The sequence below is a fragment of the Pantherophis guttatus genome, chromosome 2 (assembly GCF_059756535.1).
Source record: "Pantherophis guttatus breed Tessera chromosome 2, ASM5975653v1, whole genome shotgun sequence".
Lineage (NCBI taxonomy): Eukaryota > Metazoa > Chordata > Lepidosauria > Squamata > Colubridae > Pantherophis > Pantherophis guttatus.
Window position 1 is genome coordinate 10,592,750 of NC_142064.1, and position 27,251 is coordinate 10,620,000.

A 27,251-nucleotide genomic window follows, 5' to 3' on the forward strand; every position below is an offset into this window, starting at 1 on the left:
TTGTTTGCTTTTAACACTGATCAGCTGTAGGACGGCCCTTTGAAGCCCCCCGGCAAGAGTTTAAACAGTTTTTTTCCCTCTAGTCATCAGCTGGGACTCAGGAGGCAGCAATAGATTGGGGGTGGGACCAAATAAAAGGTAAGAATAACGTGGGTGGGGGGGAGGGGGGGAGAACCGGTTCGGTGACATCATATCGTCACCGCTACCGGCTCAGCCGAACCGGACCGAACCGGGAGGAACCCACCACTGTCGTCAACCAACAGCCAGCACTAAATTGGTGCTAGATAAGAGTTAAAAGAACAAGATGGGTTGGATTTAGCCTGCTTGTGAGAATATAAGAATGCCAAGCTGATTCCTCTCTTGACTCCACTTTCCAGGGTCTGCCTGTCTTTCTCGTACACCTACCACTCTTTCCCTCTTGCATAAAACACTCAGGATGATGGCTTCCCCAACTTCATTATGTCTTCTGTGGACATTGTGCAGGATTCTCGGAGATAGAAACTATGGACCAGGTAAACTTTTGCTCTGATCAGGCAGGAAAATTGTCCAGTGGGACATCTCCTCCCCTCCATTTCACCTCTTAATCATTGCATCCATGCAATGCCCTAAAGCAGGGGTATCTAACCTTGGCCCTTTAAGACTTGTGGACTTCAACTCCCAGAATTCCCCAGCCAGCATGGGAGTTGAAGTATTCTCTCAGCTGTATTTATACCCTCCTTACTGATCAGGCCAGCTTTGATCCATCTTCTCCTCTAAAGGGTGTGTTTCCATCCCCCAGTTTCTTCACATACTTTAATAGTTCCTCTTTGGCTTCAGAAAACTTCCATCGACAGGAAGCCCATGGTTCTGTGTTAGTAGAACATTTCATACTGCGATGAGGAGGAATTTGGGGCTATTCACCCCAAAGATTTATTCAGGAAGTAAGCTGAACATGGCTAAGAGCAATGTGGCAGTATGAGAAGGCAGTCAATGGGAGGAAGGGAAACAGATGTGTAGCCTTTCAAATACCGCTGGTCATCTTCTTCACAGCAGTGTTATCTGTGGGCTCACTAGGATGGGAGAGAGGGAGGGAGGGAGGGAGGGAGGGAGGGAGGGAAGGGAAGGGAAGGGAAGGGAAGGAAAGGAAGGGAGGGAGGAGAGGGAGGGAGGGAGGAAGGGAAGGAGAGAGGAAGTGTGGAAGGAGGGAGGGAGGAAAGGAAAGGAAAGAAAAGGAGGGAGGGAGAGAGGATAGGGAGGGTGGGAAGGGAAGGGAAGGGAAGGAAAGGGAAGGGAAGAGAAGGAAAGGAAAGGAAAGGAAGGGAGGGAGGAGAGGGAGGGAGGAAGGGAAGGAGAGAGGAAGTGTAGAAGGAGGGAGGGAGGAAAGGAAAGGAAAGAAAAGGAGGGAGGGAGGGAGGAGAGGGAGGGTGGGAAGGGAAGGGAAGGAAAGGAAAGGAAAGGAAAGGAAAGAAAGGGAGGGAGGGAGGGAAGGAGAGAGGAAGTGTGGAAGGAGGGAGGGAGGAAAGGAAAGGAAAGAAAAGGAGGGAGGGAGAGAGGATAGGGAGGGTGGGAAGGGAAGGGAAGGAAAGGGAAGGGAAGAGAAGGAAAGGAAAGGAAAGGAAAGGAAAGGAAGGGAAGGGAGGGAGGGAAGGAGAGAGGAAGTGTGGAAGGAGAGAGGGAGGAAAGGAAAGGAAAGAAAAGGAGGGAGGGAGAGAGGATAGGGAGGGTGGGAAGGGAAGGGAAGGGAAGGGAAGGGAAGGGAAGGGAAGGGAAGGGAAGGAAAGGAAAGGAAAGGAAAGGAGGGAGGATAGTGAGGGAGGGAGGGAGGGAGGGAAGGAGAGAGGAAGTGGGAGGGAGGGAGGAAGAAAAGGAAAGGAAAGGAAAGGAGGAAGGAAAGATAGGGAGGGAGGGAGGGAGGGAGGGAGGGAAGGAAGGAAGGAAGGAAGGAAGGAAGGAAGGAAGGAAGGAAGGAAGGAAGGAAGGAAGGAAGGAAGGAAGGAAGGAAGGAAGGAAGGAAGGAAGGGAGTACAGAATGATGTACTCCATGACCCCAAAAGAGATGACAGAGCTAAGGGAATACACCATGCTTCTTACATTGAAGCCTCTCACGAATCGTGTCCTAATTCACAGCTGCTTTGCAAAACAACCCATCTGAATTTCCTGTTTGTCAAGTTCGGTGCCCTCCTAGAAATGAAATACTGAAATCCCTAAAACGATGTGCTCTATTTCTACTGTAAAATCTTCATAGCTAATGTGCTTTACTTGCTGGAGGCCCCAAGGCAGGGTGCACATTCCTGCCACACTAAGGTGTGCTTCGCCCAAAGGACAACAGCCCAACATGGCTGATGAGGGGGGAAAAAGAGGGTTGGGTGGGGGGTTCACCCACTCTGAAGGAAAGCAAGAACCTGACGAGAAAATAAGAACCTCCAATATTATTGCATAATTTCCTCGAAGCGTTAAAATTCGTTTGCACGGAACGCCTGGCCCAACCGACGTCTTTATCCTGCCCGCCGACGAGTTTTCTGCTTCAGAATGTGGCAAAGGACCCCAAAACACCTACATTTTGCTCTTTTTTAAAAAAAAAAATCCAAAAATCCAATCCGTCCGTTGAACTGCGTCAGGAGTAGCTGCAGGCGTCGGTGTGGACTCTTAAAACCCCTCTGCTGTGCAGACGGAGGAAGTTGAACATCTCTGAAGGCATTGCATGGAATCCGGGCCGAGGTTTGACGTTGTCGTAGTAATGATGAGTTATAAATATCCCTGAGGGGTTCATGGGGAAGCCCCAAAATCCGAAAAGGTGCACCTCTTCACACAGCTCCAAGGCGGCCATCACTAGAATCAGCCCCGTGGTGATACGCTTCGCCCGGACTCCTTGAGTCAGCCAGTAGCGTGAAACGTTAGTGAGATATCTGGGGTGGAAAAAGTAAACAGCCTTCTTGGATTCAAAGTCATCCAGGGCGTACCTGACCCTGAGGGAGACGTCGGTGTTGTGGGTGTTGTAGAAGGCGGGAAGCAACACGGAGGCGTTTTCATAGGCTTTCAGGACACGGTAGAAAGGCCTTCTCCATTTCTCCAGCCTCTGGAACCTGGTGTAATTTGCCCGGGGAGGGGAGCACAAGAAGAGTAAACAAAGAGTAAAACTGAGCGATCTAATACGACCTTTAAATTCTCCTCTGATAAAAAGTGTGTTATAGTTGAAGAGTTTTATGGTGGGCTTCTTGGGATCTGTGAGAGAGGAACGCCTCGTTTAAATGTCAACTGCCTCAAAGGTGTGGAAAAGGAAGGAAAAATCAGAAATTGTGGTTTTTGTCAAATGGCAGGGTCTTTCCCCCCCACCCCCGTTAAGGTCCAACTCTGGCACCCTCTGAGCCCTCTGGAGGTTGAAGGTTTGGCTTCTGAGTCAAGTTTCAGTTCCAGACACTATAAAATCAGGAATGAATGCTAAATGAATCTCCTTACTGTTCTCCCAATAGTTCAAAATATAGAGGAGGATGCAAAACAGAACAAATGGAGCCATCTTAAGGAAGGAAGGGAGGGAGGGAAGGAGGGAGGGAGGAAGGAAGGAAAGAAGGAAGAAAGAGGGAGGGAGGGAGAGAGGGAGGGAGGAAGGCAGGAAGGAAGGAGGGAGGGAGGGAGGAAGGAAGGAAGGCAGGACAAAAGAAAGAGGGAGGCAGGGAGGAAGGAGGGAGGGAGGAAGGAAGGAAAGAAGGAAGAAAGAGGGAGGGAGGGAGGAAGGCAGGAAGGAAGGAGGGAGGGAGGACAATAGGAAGGAAGATAAAAGAAAGAGGGGGAGGGAGGGAGGGAGGGAGGGAGGGAGGAAGGAAGGAAGGAAGGAAGGAAGGCAGGCAGGAAGGAAGGAGGGAAGGCAGGCAGGCAGGCAGGAAGGAAGGAAGGAAGGAAGGAAGGAAGGAAGGAAGGAAGGAAGGAAGGAAGGAAGGAAGGAAGGAAGGACAAAAGAAAGAGGGAGGGAGGGAGGAAGGAAGGAAGGAGGGAGGGAGGGAGGACAATAGGAAGGAAGATAAAAGAAAGAGGGGGAGAGAGGAAGGAAGGAAGGAAGGAAGGAAGGAAGGAAGGAAGGAAGGAAGGAAGGAAGGAAGGAAGGAAGGAAGGAAGGAAGGAAGGAAGGAAGGACAGCCAAGGAAAGGAAGCTAAAGAAAAGAAGCAAAAGTAGGAAGGGAGGGAAGGAATGAGAGAGGAAGGAAAGAAAAGCAAGGGAAAGCGAGACTACAGAAGAGAAGAGAACATGCGTGGGCTGAAGTCCATATGCATCCTTTCAATTGCACGCATTTCCCCTGATGACAAGGAGGCTCAAATGACTCTCATTTCCAGTTGCTATGAAATTACACAGTCAATTGCAGCTAGGGCAAAGAAGAAGACGCGGCTTCCTTCTTTCTCATGCCTGCGAATTTCACAGAGGCTCAGGAGAGGGAAAGGAGGCTGGAAAACGACTGACCTTTCCGTAATTATGCTGGGGTTGACCGTCACGACGTTAGTCTTTGCCCCAACATCTGCAACGTATTTCCTCGATATGGGTGGCAAATTGCATCTATAGGAGAAAAAGGAGCGCGGGGAAAGATCTTAGGGATTATTTTTTTTAGCTGTAACCCCCTCCTCCCTGTCCAAAACAAACACCATTTTACACTGTGCCTAAAACTGCCAATTGAGCTCTACCTACTCCGAGGCCTTTGGATTTAGAGGAAGGGATTTATTGATTGATTTGAATTCGGAAGTGGCCCAACCACAGACAGTTCTGGGCAGCTTATATTTTAAACTGTAAAAAGGGAAAGGTTCCCCTCGCACATGTGTGCTAGTCGTTCCTGACTCTAGGGGGCGGTGCTCATCTCCGTTTCCAAGCAGAAGAGCCAGCGCTGTCCGAAGACGTCTCCGTGGTCATGTGGCCGGCATGACTCAACGCCAAAGGCGCACGGAACGCTTTTACCTTCCCACCAAAGGTGGTCCCTATTTTTCCACTTGTGTTGTGGCCCGTCAGCAGCCTGTGTGGATTGTAGCTGATTCCGACAACGAGGAGGCTGCTGTGGTGCTGCGCCAGCAGCCCGTGCAGCTGGCACTTGAGTCGGACAGTGAGGAGGCTGGAGAAGATGTGGTGCCAGAGGCGGGGATTCAGCCAGGGCCTTCAGAACCTCCAGAAGGTCCTTTAAGTGAAGAGGAAGAAGAGGAGGAGCCTCTTCTCAATGCACGGGCATACAGAGAGGCCAAAAGGCAGGAGTGGCTCCTCAGGAGGAGGTCTCCTCGAGAGTAAGGCTTGGGGCTAACTGGCCACTCCCTTAGCCTATTTAAGGAGGAACGCCACTTGCAGCAAGCTGTAGGGAACAACTTTAGTACAATCTCCTTCGCATCTGGATTCTCTGCAAAATTGTTTCTGGGCTTTCTGCCAACTCTAGTAACACTGTGATTACCTTATCTTAGAATTCTGGTAGGCTGTTAAGACAGTTCATTAACAGCCTTTGGTTGATAAAGACTAAGTTATTTGAGTAAAATAAGCTTTGTATAGAGTTTGTGTGTGCTGCGTTCTTTGGGGGTCCGTAGCTGGGGCAGAACAACTTGCATTTTTTATGTGCTTTCGAACTGCTAGGTTGGCAGAAGCTGGGACAAGTAACGGGAGCTCACCTCGTTACGCGGCATTAGGGATTCGAACCGCTGAACTGCCGACCTTTCGATCGACAAGCTCAGTGTCTCAACCACTGAGCCACCGTGTCCCTTATTTTAAACTGTACGGAACAATAAAATAGAAAGAAAAGGAAAAAAAAGAGAAATATCCAGAAAAAATAGAATAGAATAGAACAGAATTCTTTATTGGCCAAGTGTGATTGGACACACAAGGAATTTGTCTTTTGTGCATATGCTCTCAGTGTACATAAAAAGACAAGATACACTCGTCAAGAATCACAAGGCACAACACCCAGTGACAGTCATACAGTATAATAAGCAATCAAATCATACTGGGAAAAGACAAAAGACGTAAGAAGCACATCAAAAAAACAACCAATGGGAATTCAACAAAAAAAATCCCATCCTCAGGCCTGGAATAGCCAGATGTTCAAGATTTTAATCTTCCGTAAGTGTCTATGGAATTCAAAGGGAATTGGACTTAGTCCGCTTGTGGCTATGTAGGGATTCTAGGCTGGTCCCTCGTTTGACTCCTACCACAGGTTGTGCTACTCCTCCTACCCCAGGGATGTCAAACTCGATTTTTCCATGGGCCGGATCATCTATCCTCCGTGGGCCGGTGGCGGGCAGGGAGGAGATGGCAGGTGCATGTGAGCGCAGGCCCCACCCCTGCCATCTGGGCTGTATTCTGTGCACACGTGTGTACTCTGGAATAGCGTGGGCCAGGCCGAAGTGATGCAGGCCGGCCCCTTACAATTTCCAGGACGGCTGCGCGAGCCAGATCTGACCACATCTTGAGTTTGACACACCTGTCCTACACTAATACATTCATTTGATCCTACAGGGCAGTGCCATCTTTCTTTCTTTAACTTTTTTTCCTTCTTTTTTCCTAATAAAGGAAGAAGGAGAAAGAGCAATAGAAAAAAGTGAACATTTTCCAAAGAGCTGGCAGTCGGAGGGCTTTTTCCAAACCCTGAATGAGGTACCCAGTTATATAAGGAATGCCTAATTGGGAGCACTTTTAGCTTTTAGCCTGTAAGCGAGATCCACATGGAATCTAAGCTGCTACTACAAGGGTCCTCCTCAAAATATCTAAATAAATCCCAATTAAACTCCAAATCTACAGTATGCAGTATCTGTTTTCCTTAGATTGTTAAATATCTCCAATTACTGACATTGCCCTGGGAAATTGGCGATTTCGGATAAAATGATCGTGCAAGGCTTTGAGATTGTATTTTTCCCATCTTTTATAATTATAATTTCCTTATCTCGTCCTTTTCAACCGCATGGATTGAATTTCTAACCCATTTTGAGGCTTTTTTCCCAGCCTCAAAAAAAAACAGCTGGAAGCTGAATTTGTAATCAAGGCAAAGGAAGATTTGCAGAAACCAAAGTACAAGATATAATTAGGAGATCCTTCTCTGTCATTCGTCTCCATGTAGAACATAATTTTCTTCTTTATTTTATGATGAAGAAGACATTTTTGCCAGTTTGGTCTAGTAGTCAAGTAAACAGGCTAGAAAGCAAGGGGCTCTGAGTTCAAGTCCTGCCTTAGCCATAAAAGCAGGCTGGGTGACTTTGGGCCCATCACCAGGAGGTGGTGAGTTCTACTCCCACTTTAGTCTTGAAAGCCAGCTGAGTGATCTTGGGCCAATCATTTTCTCTCAACTCAACCTACCTTACAGGGTTGTTGCCATTGGGAAAATACAAGGAGGGAGGTGTGTTGGATATGTTTGCCATCTTGAGCTATTTTTTAAAATAATAAAGGTATGATATAAGTAAATATAGTCTTCACACACCAGTAGAACCTGTGCAGGCTTGCATACGCCACTAACATGAAAGTGTTGACAGGATTCTCTATGATATATATGTCGAAAATCTAATAAAATCTGGGGCTTTTAGGGGGTTACTTTTGGCAGTTTTTTAGCTGGTTGAGAGTCACGGTTGCAAAGAATTGTCTAGTGGCATCATGCGCACAACGGAACCCGGAAGAGCAGCTGGCTGTCGCGTGCATGCACGCCGGCCACCTGGTCTCTTCCAGGATCCAGCGCTCCGGCGCATGCATGCTCCAGTTTTGGCACTCGGTGCCAAAAAGGTTAGCCATCACTGCTCTAGAAAGAGTACAGAGAAGAGCAACAAAGATGATGAGGGGACTGGAGGTTAAAACATATGAAGAACGGTTGCAGGAATTGGTTATGTCTAGTTCAATGAAAAGAAGGACCAGGGGTGACATGATAGCAGTCTTCCAATATCTCAGGGGCTGCCCCAAAGAAGAGGGAGTCAAGCTATTCTTTTTTTGAGTCTGTCATCTGTACCTCTATAACTGTCTGGTTTGGTTCTGCAACCCAACAAGGCAGACACAGATAATAAGAACTGCAGAAAAAACAATGGCTACCAACCTGCCTTCCATGGAGGACCTGTATACTGCACAAGTCAAAAAGAGGGCAGTGAAAATATTTACAGACCCCTCGCATCCTGGACATAAATTCTTTCAACTCCTTCCCTCAAAACGACGCTATAGAGCACTGCACACCAGAACAACTAGACACAAGAACAGTTTTTTCCCGAATGCCATCACTCTGCTAAACAAATAATTCCCTCAACACTGTCAAACTATTCACTAAGTCTGCACTACTATTAATCTTCTCATCATTCCCATCACCCATCTCCTCCCACTTATGACTGTATGATTGTAACCTTGTTGCTTGTATCCGTACGATCTATATTGACTGTTTCCTAATATGATTTCATTGCTTATTTGTACCCTATGACCATCATTAAGTGTTGTACCTTATGATTCTTGACAAACTTATATTTTCTTTTGTGTACACTGAGAGCATATGCATCAAAGACAAATTCCTTGCATGTCCAATCACACTTTGCAAATAAGGAATTCTATTCTGTTCTGTTCTGTTCTATATTTAATTCGTTTCCATGTCTTCAAATAAGCAGCACAGCTATTACAAAAACAAGAGGTAATATTGAGATGTTTGACTAAATTTGAAAATCTTATAACTCATGCAAGTTATCAAGGTCCTTGATTTACGACCACAACTGAGCCCACAATTTCTGTCCCTAAGCGAAACCAAAGACAAATTCCTTGTGTGTCCAATCACACTTGGCCAATAAAAAATTCTATTCTATTCTATTCTATTTTCCAAAGCACCTGAGGACAGGACAAGAAGCAATGGATGGAAACTAATCAAGGAGGAAACCAACCAATCGCTAAGGAGAAATATCCTGCCAGTGAGAACAATCAATCAGTGGAACAGCTTGCCTCCAGAAGTTGTGGGTGCTCCATCACTGGAGTTTTTTAGGAAGAGATTGGACAACCATTTTTCTGAAATTGTATAGGGTGTCCTGCTTGAGCTGGTGACTAGAGTAGAAGACGCCAAGGTCGCTTTCAATTCTATTATTCTGTTATATATGGAACACATATGTAAAGCTGTTGGGTGAGATCATCGGTGGTTTCGGGGTGAAACCACCGAACGCTGATGACACCCAGCTGTACATCTCCACCCCGGGCCACCCCAACGATGCCCTTGAAGTGATGTCCCGGTGTCTGGAGGCCGTGCGGATCTGGATGGGGAGGAACAGGCTCAGGCTCAACCCATCCAAGACCGAGGGGCTGTGGTTTCCGACGTCCCGATATAGTCAGTTGACGCCATCGCTGACTATTGGGGGCGAATCGCTGGCCCCCATGGAGAGGGCTCGCAATTTGGGTGTCCTCCTGGATTCACGGCTGTCTTTAGAAGAGCACTTGACGGCCGTGACCGGGAGGATTTTTCATCAGGTTCGCTTGATTCGCCAGTTGCGTCCCTTTCTGGATCGGGACTCCTTATGCACAGTCACTCATGCCCTCGTCACCTCCCGCCTGGACTATTGTAATGCTCTCTACATGGGGCTCCCCTTGAGGAGCACCCGGAGGCTCCAACTGGAGCAGAGTGCGGCCGCGCGGGTGGTTATGGGAGAAACATGGCGCTCCCGTGTGACACCTCTCCTGCGTGAGCTGCACTGGCTCCCGGTGGTCTTCCGGGTGCGCTTCAAGGTTTTGGTTACCACCTTTAGAGCGCTCCATGGCTTAGGACCTGGTTATTTACGGGACCGCCTACTACCACAAACAGCCTCCCACCGGCCGGTACGCTCTCATAGAGAGGGGCTCCTCCAGGTGCCGTCAGCCAAGCAGTGTCGACTGGCAGTCCCCAGGGGGAGGGCCTTCTCTGTGGGGGCACCCACTATCTGGAACGAACTCTCCCCGGAGATACGGAGGATCCTGGATCTGCGCACTTTCCGCCGTGCTCTTAAGACCCTCCTATTCCAGCAAGCCGGCCTGGCCTAATTTTCTCCCCTTTCTTTTAAATTTTTAAATTGAAATTTTAATTTGTTTTAAACTATTGGGATTTTTAATTGTCTTGGGCTAAATTATTTAATTTGGTTTTAATTATGTTTCTAACTTTTGTATTTATGTATTTTATTTTGTGCCTGTTCACCGCCCTGAGTCCTTCGGGAGTAGGGCGGTATATAAATTTAATAAAACAAAACAAAACAAAACAAAACAAACAAACATACTGTACAAACTACAAAGTATGGTTCAATGCATAAAATGATCAGAGGGTCAGTATTGACCAAGTCAGTAAATTCATCAATTTAATTCTCCCAAATTATTTTACCATGTGGGGATTCCCTGAACTTTTGTTCGCTTGTCCACTCTTACAAAAAGAAATAGAATAACAGAGTTGGAAGGGACCTTGGAGGTCTTCTAGTCCAACCCCCTGCTTAGGCAGGAAACCCTACACCACTTCAGACAAATGGTTATCCAACATCTTCTTAAAAACTTCCAGTGTTGGAGCATTCACAACTTCTGGAGGCAAGTTGTTCCACTGATCAATTGTTCTAACTGTCAGGAAATTTCTCCTTAGTTCTAAGTTGCTTCTCTCCTTAATTAGTTTCCACCCATTGCTTCTTGTTCTTGTTTATATGCCATTGATCTCAATAGAACAAACTCAATGAATACAAAATAAATGGATTTGATAGGAGAGGGAAACGGAGAGAAGGGGGATTAAGTTAACATTCTGTCCCAGCTTTTCAACCCTGATGTGATTCATGGCTCCATAATGCTGTGCCAATAGTCAACCATCAGGTCAATGCAACTAAACAACTAATGTCCCTCTTGTGTAACTTGGCTGTGTTTTGGAGAAAATAAGAAAAAAGATCCTTTTGCCTTCAGGCCATAGCTTCAAACATCACCAGCAAAAATGAGCTGAAATGGATCCAAGAATCAATTTTATCCTAAGTCAGCAGAATCAGAAATGATTTCCTGTTCTTTTTTCTTTAATTGTGTCTTAAAACTCGACATTAACAATCTTGGAAGAATTTGGGGCTCTTTTTGAGAGATAAAGCTAATGATATTTTTTCTAAAAAATAATTGAAAGTCGTTGTATACACTTTATTTATTTTTGGGTTTTTTTCAATTATAAATTCTTTATCAAGAGGCTAAAGGCAGGAAAGCAGAAAAGCAATAAACATTAAAATTTGTGGCGTTTTTTTTTTTTAAATGGTTGTGGTTGAGATCTTCTACTGTTGCTATTTACTGTTATTTCTCTGCTCTTTTCCCTTTAAAGAATTAATCAGTTTGCAGGTATAAAGTTTTCCACTATTTTCCACTATTTAAACAGTTTATTTATTTATTTGTTTGTTTGTTTGTTTGTTTGTTTGTTTGTTTATTTATTTTAAAAAATTGATTTATATGCCGCCCTTCTCCAGAGACTCAGGGCGGCTTACAATGTGTTAAGCAATAGCCTTCATACTTTTGTATATTTTATACAAAGTCAGCTTATTGCCCCCACAAACTGGGTCCTCAATTTACCTACCTTAGAAAGGATGGAAGGCTGAGTCAACCTTGAGCCTTGGAGAGATTCGAACCAGCAGTAAATTGCAGGCAGCTGTGTTAATAACAGGGTGCGTAGACCACTGTACTATCAAGGCTCTTTATTTATTTTATTTATTTATTGTTAAAGACATAAGCATGTAAATTCACACCATTGTCTTATCATATCTCACTTTTGAAAATGTTTTGATTGCCCTAGTTAAAAAACCCTAGTCCTTATGAATTCATTTCCAGTTGCTTCTGACTGTGTAAGACAGGGGTGTCAAACTCGAGTCATCACAGCATCGTCACGTGACATATTGTGACTTTTCCCCCCTTCGCTAAATTGGGTGTGGGCGTAGCCAACATGTGACGCATCCAGCCTGTGGGCCGCGGGTTTGACACCCCTCGTGTAAGAGCTTAGTAAATGAGGTGTGAAAAAAAACCTTAAAAGTTGCCTATACCTTCATTAGCAGCAATAGCAACACAATCACTTTATATAAAAATTCCAAGGAGATCATGTTGGACAATTACCGTAACACAAAATCGGCAGCATCAATCTCCTGGCCACATCCGCTGTTCTTCAAAATTCCTCCGTTGCCAACCACTGCACATTTCTTAAACTGGGAACGAGAATAGGGCATCTCCTGGAGCAAAGCGGAAGAAGCCAAAAAATAGGAACAATTCTTGGAAAAGTCATACACATTTATCCCAAAAGTGCTTTTTCAAGAGGCAACTGGACTTAACCAGTAAATAAATTTTTTTAAAAAATGTAATAACAAAATTTTGAAAGCCTGATAGTATTTTCCCTTCCTTCTTCTTACATCAAAGAAAATCAAGATGGACACTGTACGTTCCTTTCTCATCCTGCCTTGCTTTCCTAGGCTGAGCTGACAATATCTGCAACCTTGTCCAAGGTGACCTGTGTGTCCCTTTACCCAGGGATGGGTTCTAAATTTTTTTACTACCGGTTCTGTGGGCGTGGCTTATTTTGTGGGTGTGGTTTGATGGTCATGTGACAATTCTTTAGGATTTAGCAGAGGTACTGGTCTACCAGGCTTTTAACTGCTTGCCCAGCTGTACCAGTCTACCCATTTGTTCTTGGAGCGTTTCGGTCTACCCATTTGTTTTTGGAGGCACTGGTCTACTCATTTGTTTTTGGAAGCACCGGTCTACCACCACACTGCCTTTTAACATTGATCAGCTGTAGGGCGGCCCTTTGAAGCCCTGCGGCAAGAGTTTAAACAGTTTTTTTCCTTCTAGCCGATCAGCTGGGACTCGGGAGGCAGCAAATAGATTGGGGGCGGGGCCAAATGAAAGGTAATAATAACGGGGGGGAGGGCCCAGTTCCCAAACAAAGAGAACCAGTTCAGTGACATCATATTGTCACCGCTACCAGCTCGGCCGAACCGGGCCGAACTGGGAGGAACCCACCACTGCCTCTACCACAAGGACCGGTTAAGTAGAAAAATCCGGTCCTTCGTTAATACAGAATATCTGCCAGGGATATGACCCAGATCTTTGAAGGTTTAAAACTGGATGAGAGCATATATGTACGCTCTCAAGTATATTTGTATATTTTATATAAAGTCAGCTTATTGCCCCCACAAACTGGGTCCTCAATTTACCTACCTTAGAAAGGATGGAAGGCTGAGTCAACCCCTGGCAAAATTCGAACTTACTTTAATTGCAGACAGCTGGTGTTAAATTATAGTGCCTTTGTCTGCAGAGCTATCCGGGCTCTTTTTTAGCATTTAATCATGCCGGACACATGACCATGGAGACGTCTTCAAACAGTGCTGGCTCTTTGGCTTTGAAACAGAGATGAGCACCGCCCCCTAGAGTCGGGAACAACTAACACACATGTGCGAGGGGAACCTTTACCTTTACCTTTATGCATATAGTCCTCACAAGTCTTCATTTAGTGACTATTCAAAATTACAATGGCACTGAAAAAAGTGACTTATGACTGTTTTTCACATTTATGACCTTTGCAGCATCCCCATGGTCACACGATCAAAATCTAGACAACTGGCTCATATTTATGACAGTTGCTGTGTCCCGGGGTTGTGTAATCCACTCTTGTGACCTTCTGACGAGCAAAAGTCAATGGGAAAGCCGGATTTATTTAACAATTGTATTACTAACAATTGCAGTGGTTCATTTAACAACTGTGGCCAGACAGGTTGTAAAACGGAGCAAGACTCGCTCAACAGCTATTTTGCTTAGCAACAAATATTTTGGTCGTAGGTAGAGGACTATCTGTAGTTCATGGGTTTGCAACATAGAAACAAATGTGATTTTAAAACATAATTAAAGCACGCATGGCACAGTACTCGTAAAAGAAAATACCGTAAACAATCCATTAGGACTGTGAGGTTAGCATAGTAGATTGATTACAGGCAGCTAACAGGTGGGAGATTTAATATGTGCTACATTTCTGAGTAATCCCCTGCTCTCCAAGAGCTGGAAAAATATACTGGCCTCTCTACCCACCCAATTAACCATGGAGGCAAAGATATTAGTCACTCTTCTGCCACAAAGTCAACTGCAATAAATGCTTTCCCCAGGTCAGGAGTCTGCAACCTTAAATACTTAAAGAGCCAATTTGGATCCATTTCCCACAGAAAAGAAAACACCTGGAGCCACAAAACCTGGGTGGGCGTGGCCAACTCAATGTCACTCACTTCCATCAGTCACATGACCCCTCCTAGCCTCGCCTACCCAGTCGAGCATTAGGGCAGAGAACCAGTTGTTAAAAAACACCGGGAACCACAAAATCCTTTTGACATCTCTCTCTCTCCCCTCTCTCCCTCTCTCTCTGTATCTCTCTATGTCTCTTTCTCTCCCCCTCTCTCTGTATTTCCCTGTCTCTGCCCTGGCCACTTCCCCATCCCCCACCGTCGCCAGTGATCGGTTGCTCCCGGTTCGGCCGAGCCGGTAACGGTGACGATATGACGTCACCGAACTGGTTCTCCCCTCCCGCCCTCCCACCCCCCCACGTTATTCTTACCTTTTATTTGGCCCCATCCCCAATCTATTGCTGCCTCCTGATGACTAGAGGGATGACTAGAGGGAAAAAAACTATTTAAACTCTTGCCGCGGGGCTTCAAAGGGCCGCCCTACAGCTGATCAGTGTTAAAAGCAAACAAATGAGTCAGGTCGTAAGTGCGAGGACTGGTCGTAAGTGCGAGGACCTTCCAGAAATGACTCTGACCAGCTAGCCACGCCCACCTAGTCACATGACCTCCAAGCCACACCCACAAAATAAGCCACGCCCACAGAACCGGTAGTAAAAAAATTTAGAACCCACCCCTGATCGTCGCCCTTACCTTCTCAGGCCAGGTGAGGAGTGACTGGGAGGGGAGGGCGAGAGGTGGGGCCAGCCAGTGGTGGGATCACCTGACAGGGAGCCACAGCAGAGGGCCCAAAGAGCCACATGCGGCTCCGGAGCCGCAGGTTGCTGACCCCTGCCCCAGGTGGAAGAAATCTAGAACCTAAAAGCCAAATGGCAGAGAAAGTCTGAGAACTGAATGTTAGATACCAGAAAATGATTGGAGTTATCTAACTCAGGGTGTCAGTGTTCCAGAAAAAATCCCACTTCCAAATAAAGACTCTAAAGCAAGCATTTTTCAAAGTTCTATTTACTAGAATAGGTAAAGTGGCACATCTGGGAAAACCCGAATCTGAGAGGTCCGGGTTTTCCCTCAGTAAATCAAAACCCCCAAAACCATCCCCTCACCCCTCAGTCAATCACATGCTCCAATCAACCACTGTCCCATCTCGAGACATCACTCCGACCACTCCTTCTCCAGATGCAGGATCGCCCTGACCTTGACCGACAGAAAGGATGCTATTATGTCTAAAGACAACTCCTCCACTCCTACTTTCCCACACAGGAGAAGGTGGCAGCATGGAAGCTTCCGGCCTAATATGGCTTCCAAAGCTGACACAGGGGTCTCCAGACTTGGCAATTTTAAGTGGGACTTCAGCTCTCAGAATTCCTCAGCCAGCCATTATTGATGAATTCTGAGTTGGCTGAGGAATTCTGGGAGTTGAAGTCTGGCTGAATGGCTGGCTGGGGAATTCTGGGAGCTGAAGTCCACAAGTCTTAAAGTTGCCAAGTTTGGAGATTCCTGATGTAACTCACAGAGACTTTGGGGAAAAGTAAAATTCTAAATAACTTCAAAATGAATAATACGAAAGAGGTGGAAAGCAAAGGTAAGGCATTCTTCAGAAGACAACAGATGGATTAATCAAAAAAAAATAAATTTTTTTTTGTTTCAATTTGATTTATATGCCGCCCTTCTCCGGAGACTCAGGGCGGCTTACAATGCGTTAAGCAATAGCCTTCATACTTTTGTATATTTATACAAAGTCAGCGTATTGCCCCCACAAACTGGGTCCTCATTTAACCTACCTTAGAAAGGATGGAAGGCTGAGTCAACCTTGAGCCTGGTGAGATTCGAACTTACAGTAATTGCAGACAGCTGGTGTTAATCACAATGCTTTTAGTCTGCTGAGCCACCAGGCCCGTTTGCTAAATAAACCATAGTAGACTAGAGTCACACGACACCAAAACAGAATAAATTCCATTATCATGTGACGTAGAGTCGAACTCAACCAATAAGTTACTGGATCAAATCTCCCTTCAGCTACAAACAGATTCCATGTCCTTACTTAAATTATGTTGACTGGCCATTTTCCACATGGATAGGATATCTCACTGATGTGCTGTGCTAAATATAAATTATGCTGCCTATCTCTTGATATGCAGGAATGAGATGGCAGGTGGCAGACTCATCAGAGCAGCCACGAAGGAAATCACAGCGATAGAAAGTCAACGTAATTCACTTATTTATTTCAGATCTTTTCCCACTTTTCATATCTGCTACAAAATCCAGGTTAATGTCTTTGCATCCAACCACAGGGATCAGAGCTACAGGTAGTCCTCAACTTACGACCGCAATTGAGCCCAACATTTATGTTGCTAAGTGAGAAATTTCAGTCGCCACGATGTAAAAAAAAAGATGTCGAGACTCTAGAAAGAGTGCAGAGAAGAGCAACGAAGATGATTAGGGGACTGGAGGCTAAAACATATGAAGAACGGTTTTTTTTAAAATTTTATTTTAATTTTATTTTGATTTATATGCCGCCCTTCTCCGGAGACTCAGGGCAGTTTACAAGGCATTAAGCAATAGCCTTCATACTTTTGTATATTTATACGAAGTCAGCTTATTGCCCCCACAAACTGGGTCCTCATTTAACCTACCTTAGAAAGGATGGAAGGCTGAGTCAACCTTGAGCCTTGGCGAGATTCGAACCTGCAATAATTGCAGGCATCTGGTCTTAATAACCAGCTTAATAACAGGGTGCCTTAAACTACTGTACTACCAAGGCTCTTTTGCAGACATAGCCAGTTGCAGGAACTGGCTACGTCTAGTTTGATGAAAAGAAGGACTAGGGGAGACATGATAGTGTGAGAATGGATGGAAAGCTACTCTTTTATAAAATGTATCAGAAGAATTATAAAATACTTTAAGTCAATAACTCTTACTTCAAGCCTCAGTAGCAAGGCCAAATAAAAACCACAAATGATAAAGAGTTAATTACTGTGTGTCAGCTTGATCTGAATGTTCAAGGAACTAAGTCCATGCTCCGGACAAACAATAAAAGGCAAGATAAGATAGATCCTGTTGTAACAAGGCAGGGGTAATCACGTTTTGTCATAAACACAGAATGTAAGGGATCTTAGGCGCGTGACGTGATGTATATTGTGTGGAAATGTATAAATGCATGGTGTGAAACTTGAAAAGTGCGCTTCACGATCTCAATCCAAATTGGGAAGGGACGTGGAGGCCTGCCTTTGCAAATGCAATTCAATAAACCTTCTTTGTTTGTACATCAGTCTGTCGAATTAGTGAGTATAAATTTTGGATGTTTTAAAACCTCACAGTAGCAGTGTTCCAATATCTCAGGGGCTGCCACAAAGAAGAGGGAGTCAAGCTTTTTTCCAAAGCACCTGAGGGCAGGACAAGAAGCAATGGGTGGAAACTAATCAAGGAGAGAAGCAACCTAGAACCAAGGAGGAATTTCCTGACAGTTAGAACAATTCATCAGTGGAATAACTTGCCTCTAGAAGTTGCGAATGATCCAACACTGGAAGTTTTTAAGAAGATGTTGGATAACCATTTGTCTGAAGTGGTGTAGGGTTTCCTGCCTAAGCAAGAGGTTGGACTAGAAGACCTCCAAGGTCCCTTCCAAATCTGTTATTCTATTCTATTCTATTCTATTCTATTCTATTCTATTCTATTCTATTCTATTCTATTCTATTCTATTCCATTCCATTCCATACTTTCCGTTCTGTTCTGTTCTGTTCTGTTCTGTTCTGTTCTGTTCTGTTCTGTTCTGTTACTCTACTCTACTCTACTCTACTCTACTCTATTCTATTCTATTCTATTCTAAATTGGTTAAGTGAGTTTTGCCCCATTTTACGACTTTTCTTGCCACATTTGTTCAGGGAATCACTGCGGTTGTTAAATTAGTAACCCGGTTGTTAAATGAATCTGGTTTCCACATCGACTTTGCTGGTCAGAAGGTCGCGAAAAATAGTCACATGACTCCAGGACGTTGCAACCATCCTAAATGTGAGTCAGCATCTGAATGTAAATCACATGATCATCGGCATCCTGCAACCTTTTTTTTCAGTGCCATTGTAACTACGAATGGTCACTAAGTGAACTGTTGTAAGTCAAGGACTACCTGTACTTATGGAGAATTATTTTTAAGTCAGCAAAGGTACCACACCTTAGGAAACATTCGGAATACTTCGACGTTGATATGGAAAATGCCGCTGGTGTCCACTTCATATTTCAGGTCTGTTCCCAGGGGTGTGTTTTTTTGTGTTGTGAAGAGGAAAGCTGGCGCATTGCAGCATCTGGACAGAGTAGACCTATGTGAAGAAGCAGGAAGGATACACATGAATCATGGTGGCGCAGTGGTTAGAATGCAGTACTGCAGGCTACTTATGCTGACTGCCGGCTGCCTGCAATTTGGCAATTCAAATCCCACCAGGCTCAGGGTTGACTCAGCCTTCCATCCAGGGGTGAAATGCTCCCGGTTCGGATCCAGTAGCGATGGCAGCGGGTGGTTCGGAGAACCGGTAGCAAAAATCCCTGCGCACCCCCCATGCCCAGCTGAGCCGCGCGATTATCAGAGGCTGTTTTTTTTTTTTTTACTTTTAAAAGCATTTTTTCTACAACCTCTTTGGCCGAAAAAATGCTTTTAAAAGTTTTTTTTAAAAAAGCCTCTGATAATAGCGCGGCTCAGCTGGGATCGTCAGAGGCTTCTAAAAGCCTTTTTTTCTGCAACCTCTTAAGGTTGTAGAAAAAATGCTTTGAAAAGTAAAAAAAAAAAAAAAGTTGGCCACGCCCACCCAGTCACATTACCCCCACCGCCACCATCAAGCCACGCCCACAGAACCCGTAGTAACAAATTTTAGATTTCACCCCTGCTTCCATCCTTCCGAGGTGGGTAAAATGAGGACACCAAATTGTTGGGGGCAATAGGCTGACTTTGTAAACCGCTTAGAGAGGGCTGTAAAGCACTGTAAAGCGGTATACAGGTCTATAGCTAAGTACTATTGCTAAGTGTTACCTACTGTTGTCAAACACAATAAAACACACTTAAGGGCAGCCAGCTAAGTGTAGCAGGGTTAGTGAGACAGACAAGCACAGGATTCCTCTAGAGAAGGACTAGGGTTGATATGATAGCAGTTTTCCAATATTTGAGGGGCTGTCACAGAGAAGAAGGAGTCAATCTATTCTCCAAAGCACCCGAGGACGGACAAGAAGCAATGGATGGAAACTCATTAAAGAGAGATCCTTCCTCAAAATGTGGACAAATTTCCTGATAATGAGAACAATCAACTAGTGGAACAGTTTATAGCTGTGGGTGCACCATCACCGGAGGTTTTTAAGAAGTGATTGGACAGCCATTTGATCAGAATGCTATAAGACCTCCAAGGTCCCTTTCAACTCATTTGAAGCCGAGGTGGTGCAGTGGTTAGGGTGCAGTACTGCAGCTACTTCAGCTGACTGCTAGTTCAGCAGATCAGCGGATCAAATCTCACCGGCTCAAGGTTGACTCAGCCTTCCATCCTTCCAAGGTGGGTAAAATGAGGATCCAGATTGTTGGGGGCAATATGCTATTTAGTATACTGTCTTTGGTGTAAGCCGCCCAGAATCCTCGGAGAGTGGGTGGCATAGAAATATGAATAATAAAATAAATCATTTATTCTGTACTCCTCTGTTTTGGCCAGATAATCTGTCAACTATACTGAATATCTGTAGGGATGAAGGAAATACCCTCCTTCATCTCAATGGAGTTAGCAGAAGGCCCAAGGTTCAATCCCCAGATTTCCAAGTCTCCAGGGACTGGAGGTTAAAACATATGAAGAACGGTTGCTGGAATTGGGTATGTCTAGTTTGATGAAAAGAAGGACCAGGGGTGACATGATAGCAGTGTTCTGATATCTCAGGGGCTGCCACAAAGAAGAGGGAGTCAAGCTATTCTCCAAAGCACCTGAGAGCAGGAGAAGAAGCAATGGGTGGAAACTAATCAAGGAGAGAAGCAACTTAGAACTAAGGAGAAATTTCCTGACAGTGAGAACAATTAATCAGTGGAACAACTTGCCTCCGGAAACTGTAAATGCTCCAACACTGGAAGTTTTTAATAAGAGTCTCCGGAGTCTCCGGAGAAGGGTGGCATATAAATTGAACCAATTTATATGATTATAAATTGATTATATAAATATATTATATAAATTGAACCAATAAATAAATAAATAAATAAATAAATAAATAAATAAATAAATAAATAAATAAATAAATAAATAAATAAATAAATAAATAAATAAATAAATAAATAAATAAATAAATAAATAAGAGAACGGATAACCATTTGTCTGAAATGCTATAGGGCAGTGATGGCTAACCTTTTTGCTGTTGTGTGCCAAAAGTGGGGGGGGGTCGCGCCCATATGTGCCCACATCCATAATTCAGTGAGCCCACCCCCGTCGTCGTCACCCCCACCGACACGCGTGCACGACAATCCTGCACTCCCCCCGCTTTTGGCACGTGATGGCACAGTGGGCCCAGTAGGCCCATTTTTCGCCCTCCTCAGGCTCCAGAGGCTTTCTTAGAGCTGGGGAGGGTGAAAACAGCCTTCCCCATACCCCCTGAGGCTGAAAACAGCCCGTTTGCTTCCAGTGGGAATGGAAGGCCCGTTCTTCACTCTCCCCAGACTCCAGAGCCTTTCTAGGAGCCTGGGTAAGGTGAAAACAGCCTCCCTCCCCCCCCACCCCCGAGGCCCTCCAGAGGCCGGAAATAGCCTTTTTCCTGACTTCTAGTGGGCCCGGAAGGCCCAAAAATCAGCTGAGCTAGGGCAATGCTCACGTACCCACCAATATGGCTCTGCGTGCCACCTGTGGCATGCGTGCCATAGGTTCGCCATCATGGCTATAGGGTTTCCTGCCTGGGCAGGGGGTTGGACTAGAAGACCTCCAAGGTCCCTTCCAACTCTGTTATTCTATGCTATTCTAAGTAGAAATGTGAAGACTGTCTGAGAACATCAAGAGCAGATGTCTGACATTAGGTAATCCAGTTTCCTCCTATCTGGTGTCTCTCAGGACTCCCAAAATTCCAAACCCAGCCTATCTCAATCCCAACACATTTAAACCTGCTATGTTGGAGGAGACACAGCTCAGAGGGACCATCATCTGATTCACTGACTTGGTCCTGTAATGAGGTTTGTTGAACATATCACATTGGCTGGGTCATTGTTCCTATGTCATCTGACTGGTTTTAAATAAAATACCGCTAGGCAGATTTGCTCACAGTAGTAGAAATGAATTAATTTACACTTCTGCCTGGAGCTGAAAAAACAATAAACTTGCAATCAGATTCAGATTCAGATTAACAGAGTTAGAAGGGACCTTGTAGGTCATCTAGTCCAACCCCACCCCCACCCAAGCAGGAGACCCTACACCGTTTCTGACAAATGGCAGTCCAATCTCTTCTTGAAAGTCTCAAGCGATGAAGCTCCCACAACAATTATCCATTTTCTCTGTCAAGATGTAGTTTGGGGTTAGGGATTGGATCAGGTTTTCTAAACTCTCTTAGCCCCAGGTTCACCCCATCTTACTTGAAGAAGTTGGCCTCCGTGATATTCAGCTCCCATTTGCAGATCTGAAGATTCTTCCATCTTTCAAACAATTCCGTCTGCTTCGCTCTGAAATAGGCAGAAAGAAATGGTCACCTTAGAGCTGAATTCCAAAAGTAGCAGCATCTACATCCCAATTTTGACAACAAGAATGCAATCTTGTCCTGGTCAAGGAAGAGTATCTGTGTATCTCTATACACACACACACACACTTCCAAAAGCAAAGAAAATCACAGGATACCCAATATATACACATACTGTCAGGTCCCAGATATTTCTACAGGGACGCTGGCATTTTGGTGGGAGGAAGGGGGGAAAGGAATGAAGTGGTCTGTCTATGAAGTTTCTGCTTACAGTTTCTGTTTCTGTTTCCTGCATTACTGTGTTAATCTCTATATGAAGTTTCTGTTTCCCTACAATGATCTAGTGTGGGAGGGTTTTGGTTAGCATTGCTTTAAATAGCTGGTTTTAAGTGAAAAACTGCAGTTCTTGCCTAGACCTCTTGTTATCGCAAACCTTCCGATAAAAGCTCATTTTGGAACAACTGCAGTTTCAAGAGTCCTGCTTTCTTGGGAAGATTGGAGAGGCAAGACCTGACACATACATATCGTCACCGCTACCGGCTCGGCTGAACCAGACCGAACCGGGAGGAACCCACCACTGCACCTCACTGTTACTCACCAACCCTTACAGGAAAACCTTACACCAGGGGTGGTCAAACTCAAGGCCCGCAGGCCGGATCCGGCCCACAGGATGCTTAAATCCAGTCTACGAGGCCGGCCTGGAAATGTCAAAGGACCAGCCCATGGTGCCTCTGCCAGCCAAAACAGGCTGGCAACTCGGAAGCAAGTTAGGGAAGCTTCCTTTGAGGTTCCTGCTTTTATTAGGGCATCAGTTGGAACCCTGACATGGGCTGAATGCCCCCCCTCCCGCGGCCTATTTTAGGCCTCCCCGGCCTCCTCCAGCACTCTGCCGACCAAAAACTGGCAGTGCGGAGGCCTCACGGGGCCTCCTATGGCCCATTTTTGGCTGGCAGAGTGCTACTGGAGGCTGAAAACAGGCCATGCAGGGGCCTAGGAGACCTCCACATGGCCCGTTTTTGGCTGGCAGAGTGCTACTGGAGGTTGGGGAGGCCAAAAACAGGCCACGCAGGGGCCTAGGAGACCTCCACATGACCCATTTTTGCCCGCCAGAGTGCTGGAGGAGGACAAGGAGGCTGAAAACGGACAGGGGCCTAGGAGACCTCCACATGGCCCGTTTTTGGCTGGCAGAGTGCTACTGGAGGTTGGGGAGGCCAAAACCAGGCCACGCAGGGGCCTAGGAGACCTCCACATGACCCATTTTTGCCCGCCAGAGTGCTGCAGGAGGACAAGGAGGCTGAAAACGGACAGGGGCCTAGGAGACCTCCACATGGCCCATTTTTGGCTGGATGAGTGCTACTGGAGGCCGAAAACAGGCCACGCAGGGACCTAGGAGACCTCTGCATGGCCCATTTTTGGCCACCAGAGTGCTGCAGGAGGCCGGGGAGGCTGAAAACGGGCCACAGGGGGGCCTCGGGAGGCTTCCGCTTGCCCTGTTTTAGCCAGTAATGTGCTGCAGGAGGCATCTGTCCTGTCTCCTACCCCCCCCCCCCCCCCCGCGGAGGAGAACTACAATGCTGATCCAGCCCTCAAAGAAATCTAGTTTGACACCCCTGCCTTACACATTCTGAGCATCCCTGTAAACTTGAAAACAACCTATTCTGGACAAAAAAAGGCTGGATTTTGCCAAGCCTTCGGTTCAGCGTTGCCTAGGAGAACAGGAATGAACAGTTCCTACTTACGCCGTCAGAACCTTCAACTCCATTATTTCCCGCCTTAGATCCAGACATTTTGTAGAGTTGTAGTCAAAAGGACCATCATAATATTCAAAGTACCTGAGGAAGAACAAATGAGATACAAAAATAAATGTCAGGTCTCACTGCTTCTAGCATCATCTTCACACAACTGGGTGCACTTTCCGAATAAGTTTGTCGACCAATCTCATAAGTCCCACACATCTAACTGTAGTTTGTAGAGCATATACCCGTGATGGCGAACCTATGGCATGCGTGCCACAGGTGGCACGCGTAGCCATATCAGTGGGCATGCGAGCTCAGCTCCGGTGGGACCGGAAGTTGTTAAACGGGCCGTTTTTGGCCTCCGGAGCACCTCCGGAGGGATGAGGAAGGCCGTTTTTGCCCTCCCCAGACTCCTAGGGAGGCCCTGGAGGCTGGGGACAGCAAAAAACGGGCCTTCCTGTCCCACCGGAAGTTGTTAAACAGGCCGTTTTCAGCCTCCGGTGGACCTCCAGCGGGGAGTGGGGGAGGCCGTTTTCGTCCTCCCCAGACTCTTAGAGAGGCCCTGGAGCCAAGGGAGAAAGAAAAACGGGCCTACTGGGCATCACGTGCCAGGAGTGGGGGGAGCAAGGGGTCGCACACATACGTGGGGGCGGGGAGCATAGAATTATGGGTGTGGGCACGCGTGTGTGTACGACACCCCCACCACACACCCCGCTCATGGCACACGATGGTAAAAAGGTTAGCCATCACTGGCATGTAGAGTAGTCTCAAAAAAGGATGTTGAGAAGAGCAACATAGATGATTGGGGGCTGGAGGCTAAAATGTATGAGGAGGAATGGTTGCAAAAATAGGGTGTGTCTAGTTGAATGAAAAGAAGTAATAGGGGTGACATGATAGCAGTCTTCCAATATTTAAGGGGTTGCCACAAAGAAGAGTGGGGTCAACCTGTTCTCCAAAGCACCTGAGGGAAGGACAAGAAGCAACGGATGGAAACCAATCAAGGAGAGAAGCAACCTAGAACTAAGGAGAACTTTCCTGACAGAACAATTGATCAGTGGAACAGCTTGCCTCCAGAATTTGTGTTCCAACTCTGGAGATTTTTAAGAAGAGATTAGACAAATATTTGTCTGAAAGGGTGTAAGGTTTCCTGCCTGAGCAGGGGGTTGGACTAGAAGATCTCCAAGGTCCCTTCCAACTCTCCTATTCTGTCAGTGAGGAAATGGACAGGCTAATGAAGAAACAGGCCCGCCCACCCAAAACCCACCCCCAAAAAATGCAACAGCTTTGTTCACACGAATTCTTCCTTTGGTTACCAAATGAACCTATTTTCTGAGTTTGCAAAATGACCCAGAACCATAAACTATGTTTTAATGCTGTAATCCACCCAGAATTGTTTCTATATATTAAGATGGGTGGCAAATAAACTTAATCAATAAATGTGAATAAATATGGGCTGGATCTGAAGCAAGCAAGAACCCTATCTAGGTTCAGCCTGCTGTGGAAAAGCGAACTTTGAGGTCTTGGTGCATTCTATCAGGGATGGCTAACCTTTTTGCTGTCGCGTGCCAAAAGCGTGGGGGGGGGGTTGCGCGTGTGCGTGCCCACACCCACAATTCAATGTGCCCCGCCCGCCAGTGCATGTGTGCACGACCCCCCGTGCTTTCCCCGCTTTTGGCATGTCATGGCATGGTGGGCCAGGTAGGCCCGTTTTCCACCCTTCCCAGGCTCCAGAGGCTTTCTTGGAATCTGGGGAGGGCGAAAACAGTCTTCCCCACCCCCCAAGAGGCACTCCGGAGGCTGGAAACAGCCCATTTCCTGACTTCCGGTGGGACCAGAAGGCCTGAAAATCAGCTGGCCGGCGCGCACATGTATGCTGGAGCTGAGCTAGGGCAACAATCGCGTGCCGACAGATATGGCGCCATGTGCCACCTGTGGCACGCGTGCCATAGCTTCACCATCAAGGCATTATATGAACAATGCTGGTGCTTTTATAGTCATCTCAAAGACCTGACACAGTTCATTAGTCTACAGACAGTCCCCAACATATGACCACAATTGAGCCAAATTCTTTTTGTTGCTAAGCAAGGCAGTTGTTAAGTGGGTTTGCCCCATTTTATGACCATTCTCGCCACAGTTGTTAAGTGAATCAGTGCAGTTTTAAGTTAGTAACTCAGTTGCTAAGTGAATCTGGCTTCCTCAGTGACGTTGCTCGTCAGAAATTTGCAAAAAGGTGATCACATGACACCAGGACTCTGCAACCCTTCTGAATTTTGATCATATGACCAGGGAGATGCTGCAATGGTCCTAAGTATGAAAAATGGTCCTAGGTTATTTTTTCAATGCTGTTGTAACTTCAAACGGTCACTAAACAAACGGTTGTAAGTCAAGAACTATCTATATTTGCTCGTAGAGAGACTGGGGAAATCTTGCCTTGAAGAATCTGGTTTTGTATATTTTGTATATTTTTCCTGTCAGTGCAATCATGTACAACTCTCACTGTCAATTAAATTAAATTTAAATTAAATCAAATATTTAATATTCCAGATTAGTCTGCTGTTGTTTCAAACTGACAGAAATCTGAACAGCCCAGCAGCCGAGGCATTTTACAAAATCAATATCGGATCATATATTTTAAGAAAAGCGACTGGCACAAGAGAAATAATAACGGAGAGCCCCAGACAGTGATGGATAAATAAAGAGAATTTTGCTTCCTGTGGCTCACTGTCTCCAGTTCAATTTCTCTTTTTTTCTGCACGAAGGTTATTAAATACACAAACCTGCAGTAGTGCTAATGACTGGATGGGGCCCACAAAACCAAAATATACATATCAAATTCATCTGTGCATTGGACAAAGATTGACAAGCTGTATAATGGCATGTAACAATAGAACAGTATTGCACTATTGTACAACTCGGATATACAATTAAAAAGAAAGAATGCCTGAAATGTACGTCATTAACAAAAGCAATTCCAGAAAACTCAACCAGATAGCCTGAAGTCAGCTGTCTCAGAAAAGTAAGACAATCTTGAAACTTTTACCGCTATTTAGCGCATGGATGCATGGACAAATACAAACAGGATCTGACCCAGGTACCCATGTTCCACACAGTTTTAAATATTCACACTTCTCAGAAAAAAAATAATAATTCAGAATGCATCTCTATACAAATGCACTTATTTTCCATAAATATGCAAACCTGACTTGCAAAAATCTGGAATCTCACCATAAGTGGTTTTGGACTTACAAACCATTCATTTAGTGATCAAAGTTACAATGGCACAGTAAAATGTGACTTAATGCAAGCAAAGTCAATGGGGAAGCGAGATTCACTTAACAACCGTCTCGCTAACCTAGCAACTGCAGTGATTCACTTAACAGCTTCGGCAAGAAAGGTTGTAAAACGGGGCAAAACTCCCTGAACAAATGTCTTAATTAGTTAGCGACAGAAATTCTGTAAGTCGAGGTTGTAAGTCGAGGACTACCTGTATTCCACTTTCTTCAGCTGTAGAGGACTTTTAAGGTTGGATCCCTCTTGTCTCTACATCAGGAGCATCCAACCTTGGTCACTTTAAGATTTTGTGGACTTCAACTCCCAGAATTCCCCAGCCAGCCATGTTGGCTGGCTAGGGAATTCTGGGAGTTGAAGTCCACCAAAATCTTAAAGTGACCAAGGTTGAACACCACAGCTCTACATGGAAAGCATGTGCCACATGAACAAGTTATGATGCCTTCCTGGATC

General features: G+C 45.6%; 1 protein-coding gene across 2 annotated transcripts in view; it reads right to left on the reverse strand.

Annotated features, from left to right (window-relative positions):
- Window positions 1-2,393: 2,393 nt before the first annotated feature.
- ST8SIA5 (ST8 alpha-N-acetyl-neuraminide alpha-2,8-sialyltransferase 5) overlaps window positions 2,394-27,251 on the reverse strand; it is a 47,964-nt gene continuing 23,106 nt past the window's right edge. For both annotated transcript variants that reach the window (XM_060690773.2, XM_060690774.2), the window contains 6 exons: window positions 23,514-23,606; window positions 21,674-21,760; window positions 18,278-18,422; window positions 12,005-12,117; window positions 4,430-4,522; window positions 2,394-3,062 (listed from right to left, as the gene is read on the reverse strand). In XM_060690773.2, coding sequence (XP_060546756.2) covers window positions 2,594-3,062; window positions 4,430-4,522; window positions 12,005-12,117; window positions 18,278-18,422; window positions 21,674-21,760; window positions 23,514-23,606 — 1,000 coding nt within the window. In that variant the 3' untranslated portion in view covers window positions 2,394-2,593. The remainder of the gene's footprint in view (window positions 3,063-4,429; window positions 4,523-12,004; window positions 12,118-18,277; window positions 18,423-21,673; window positions 21,761-23,513; window positions 23,607-27,251) is intronic.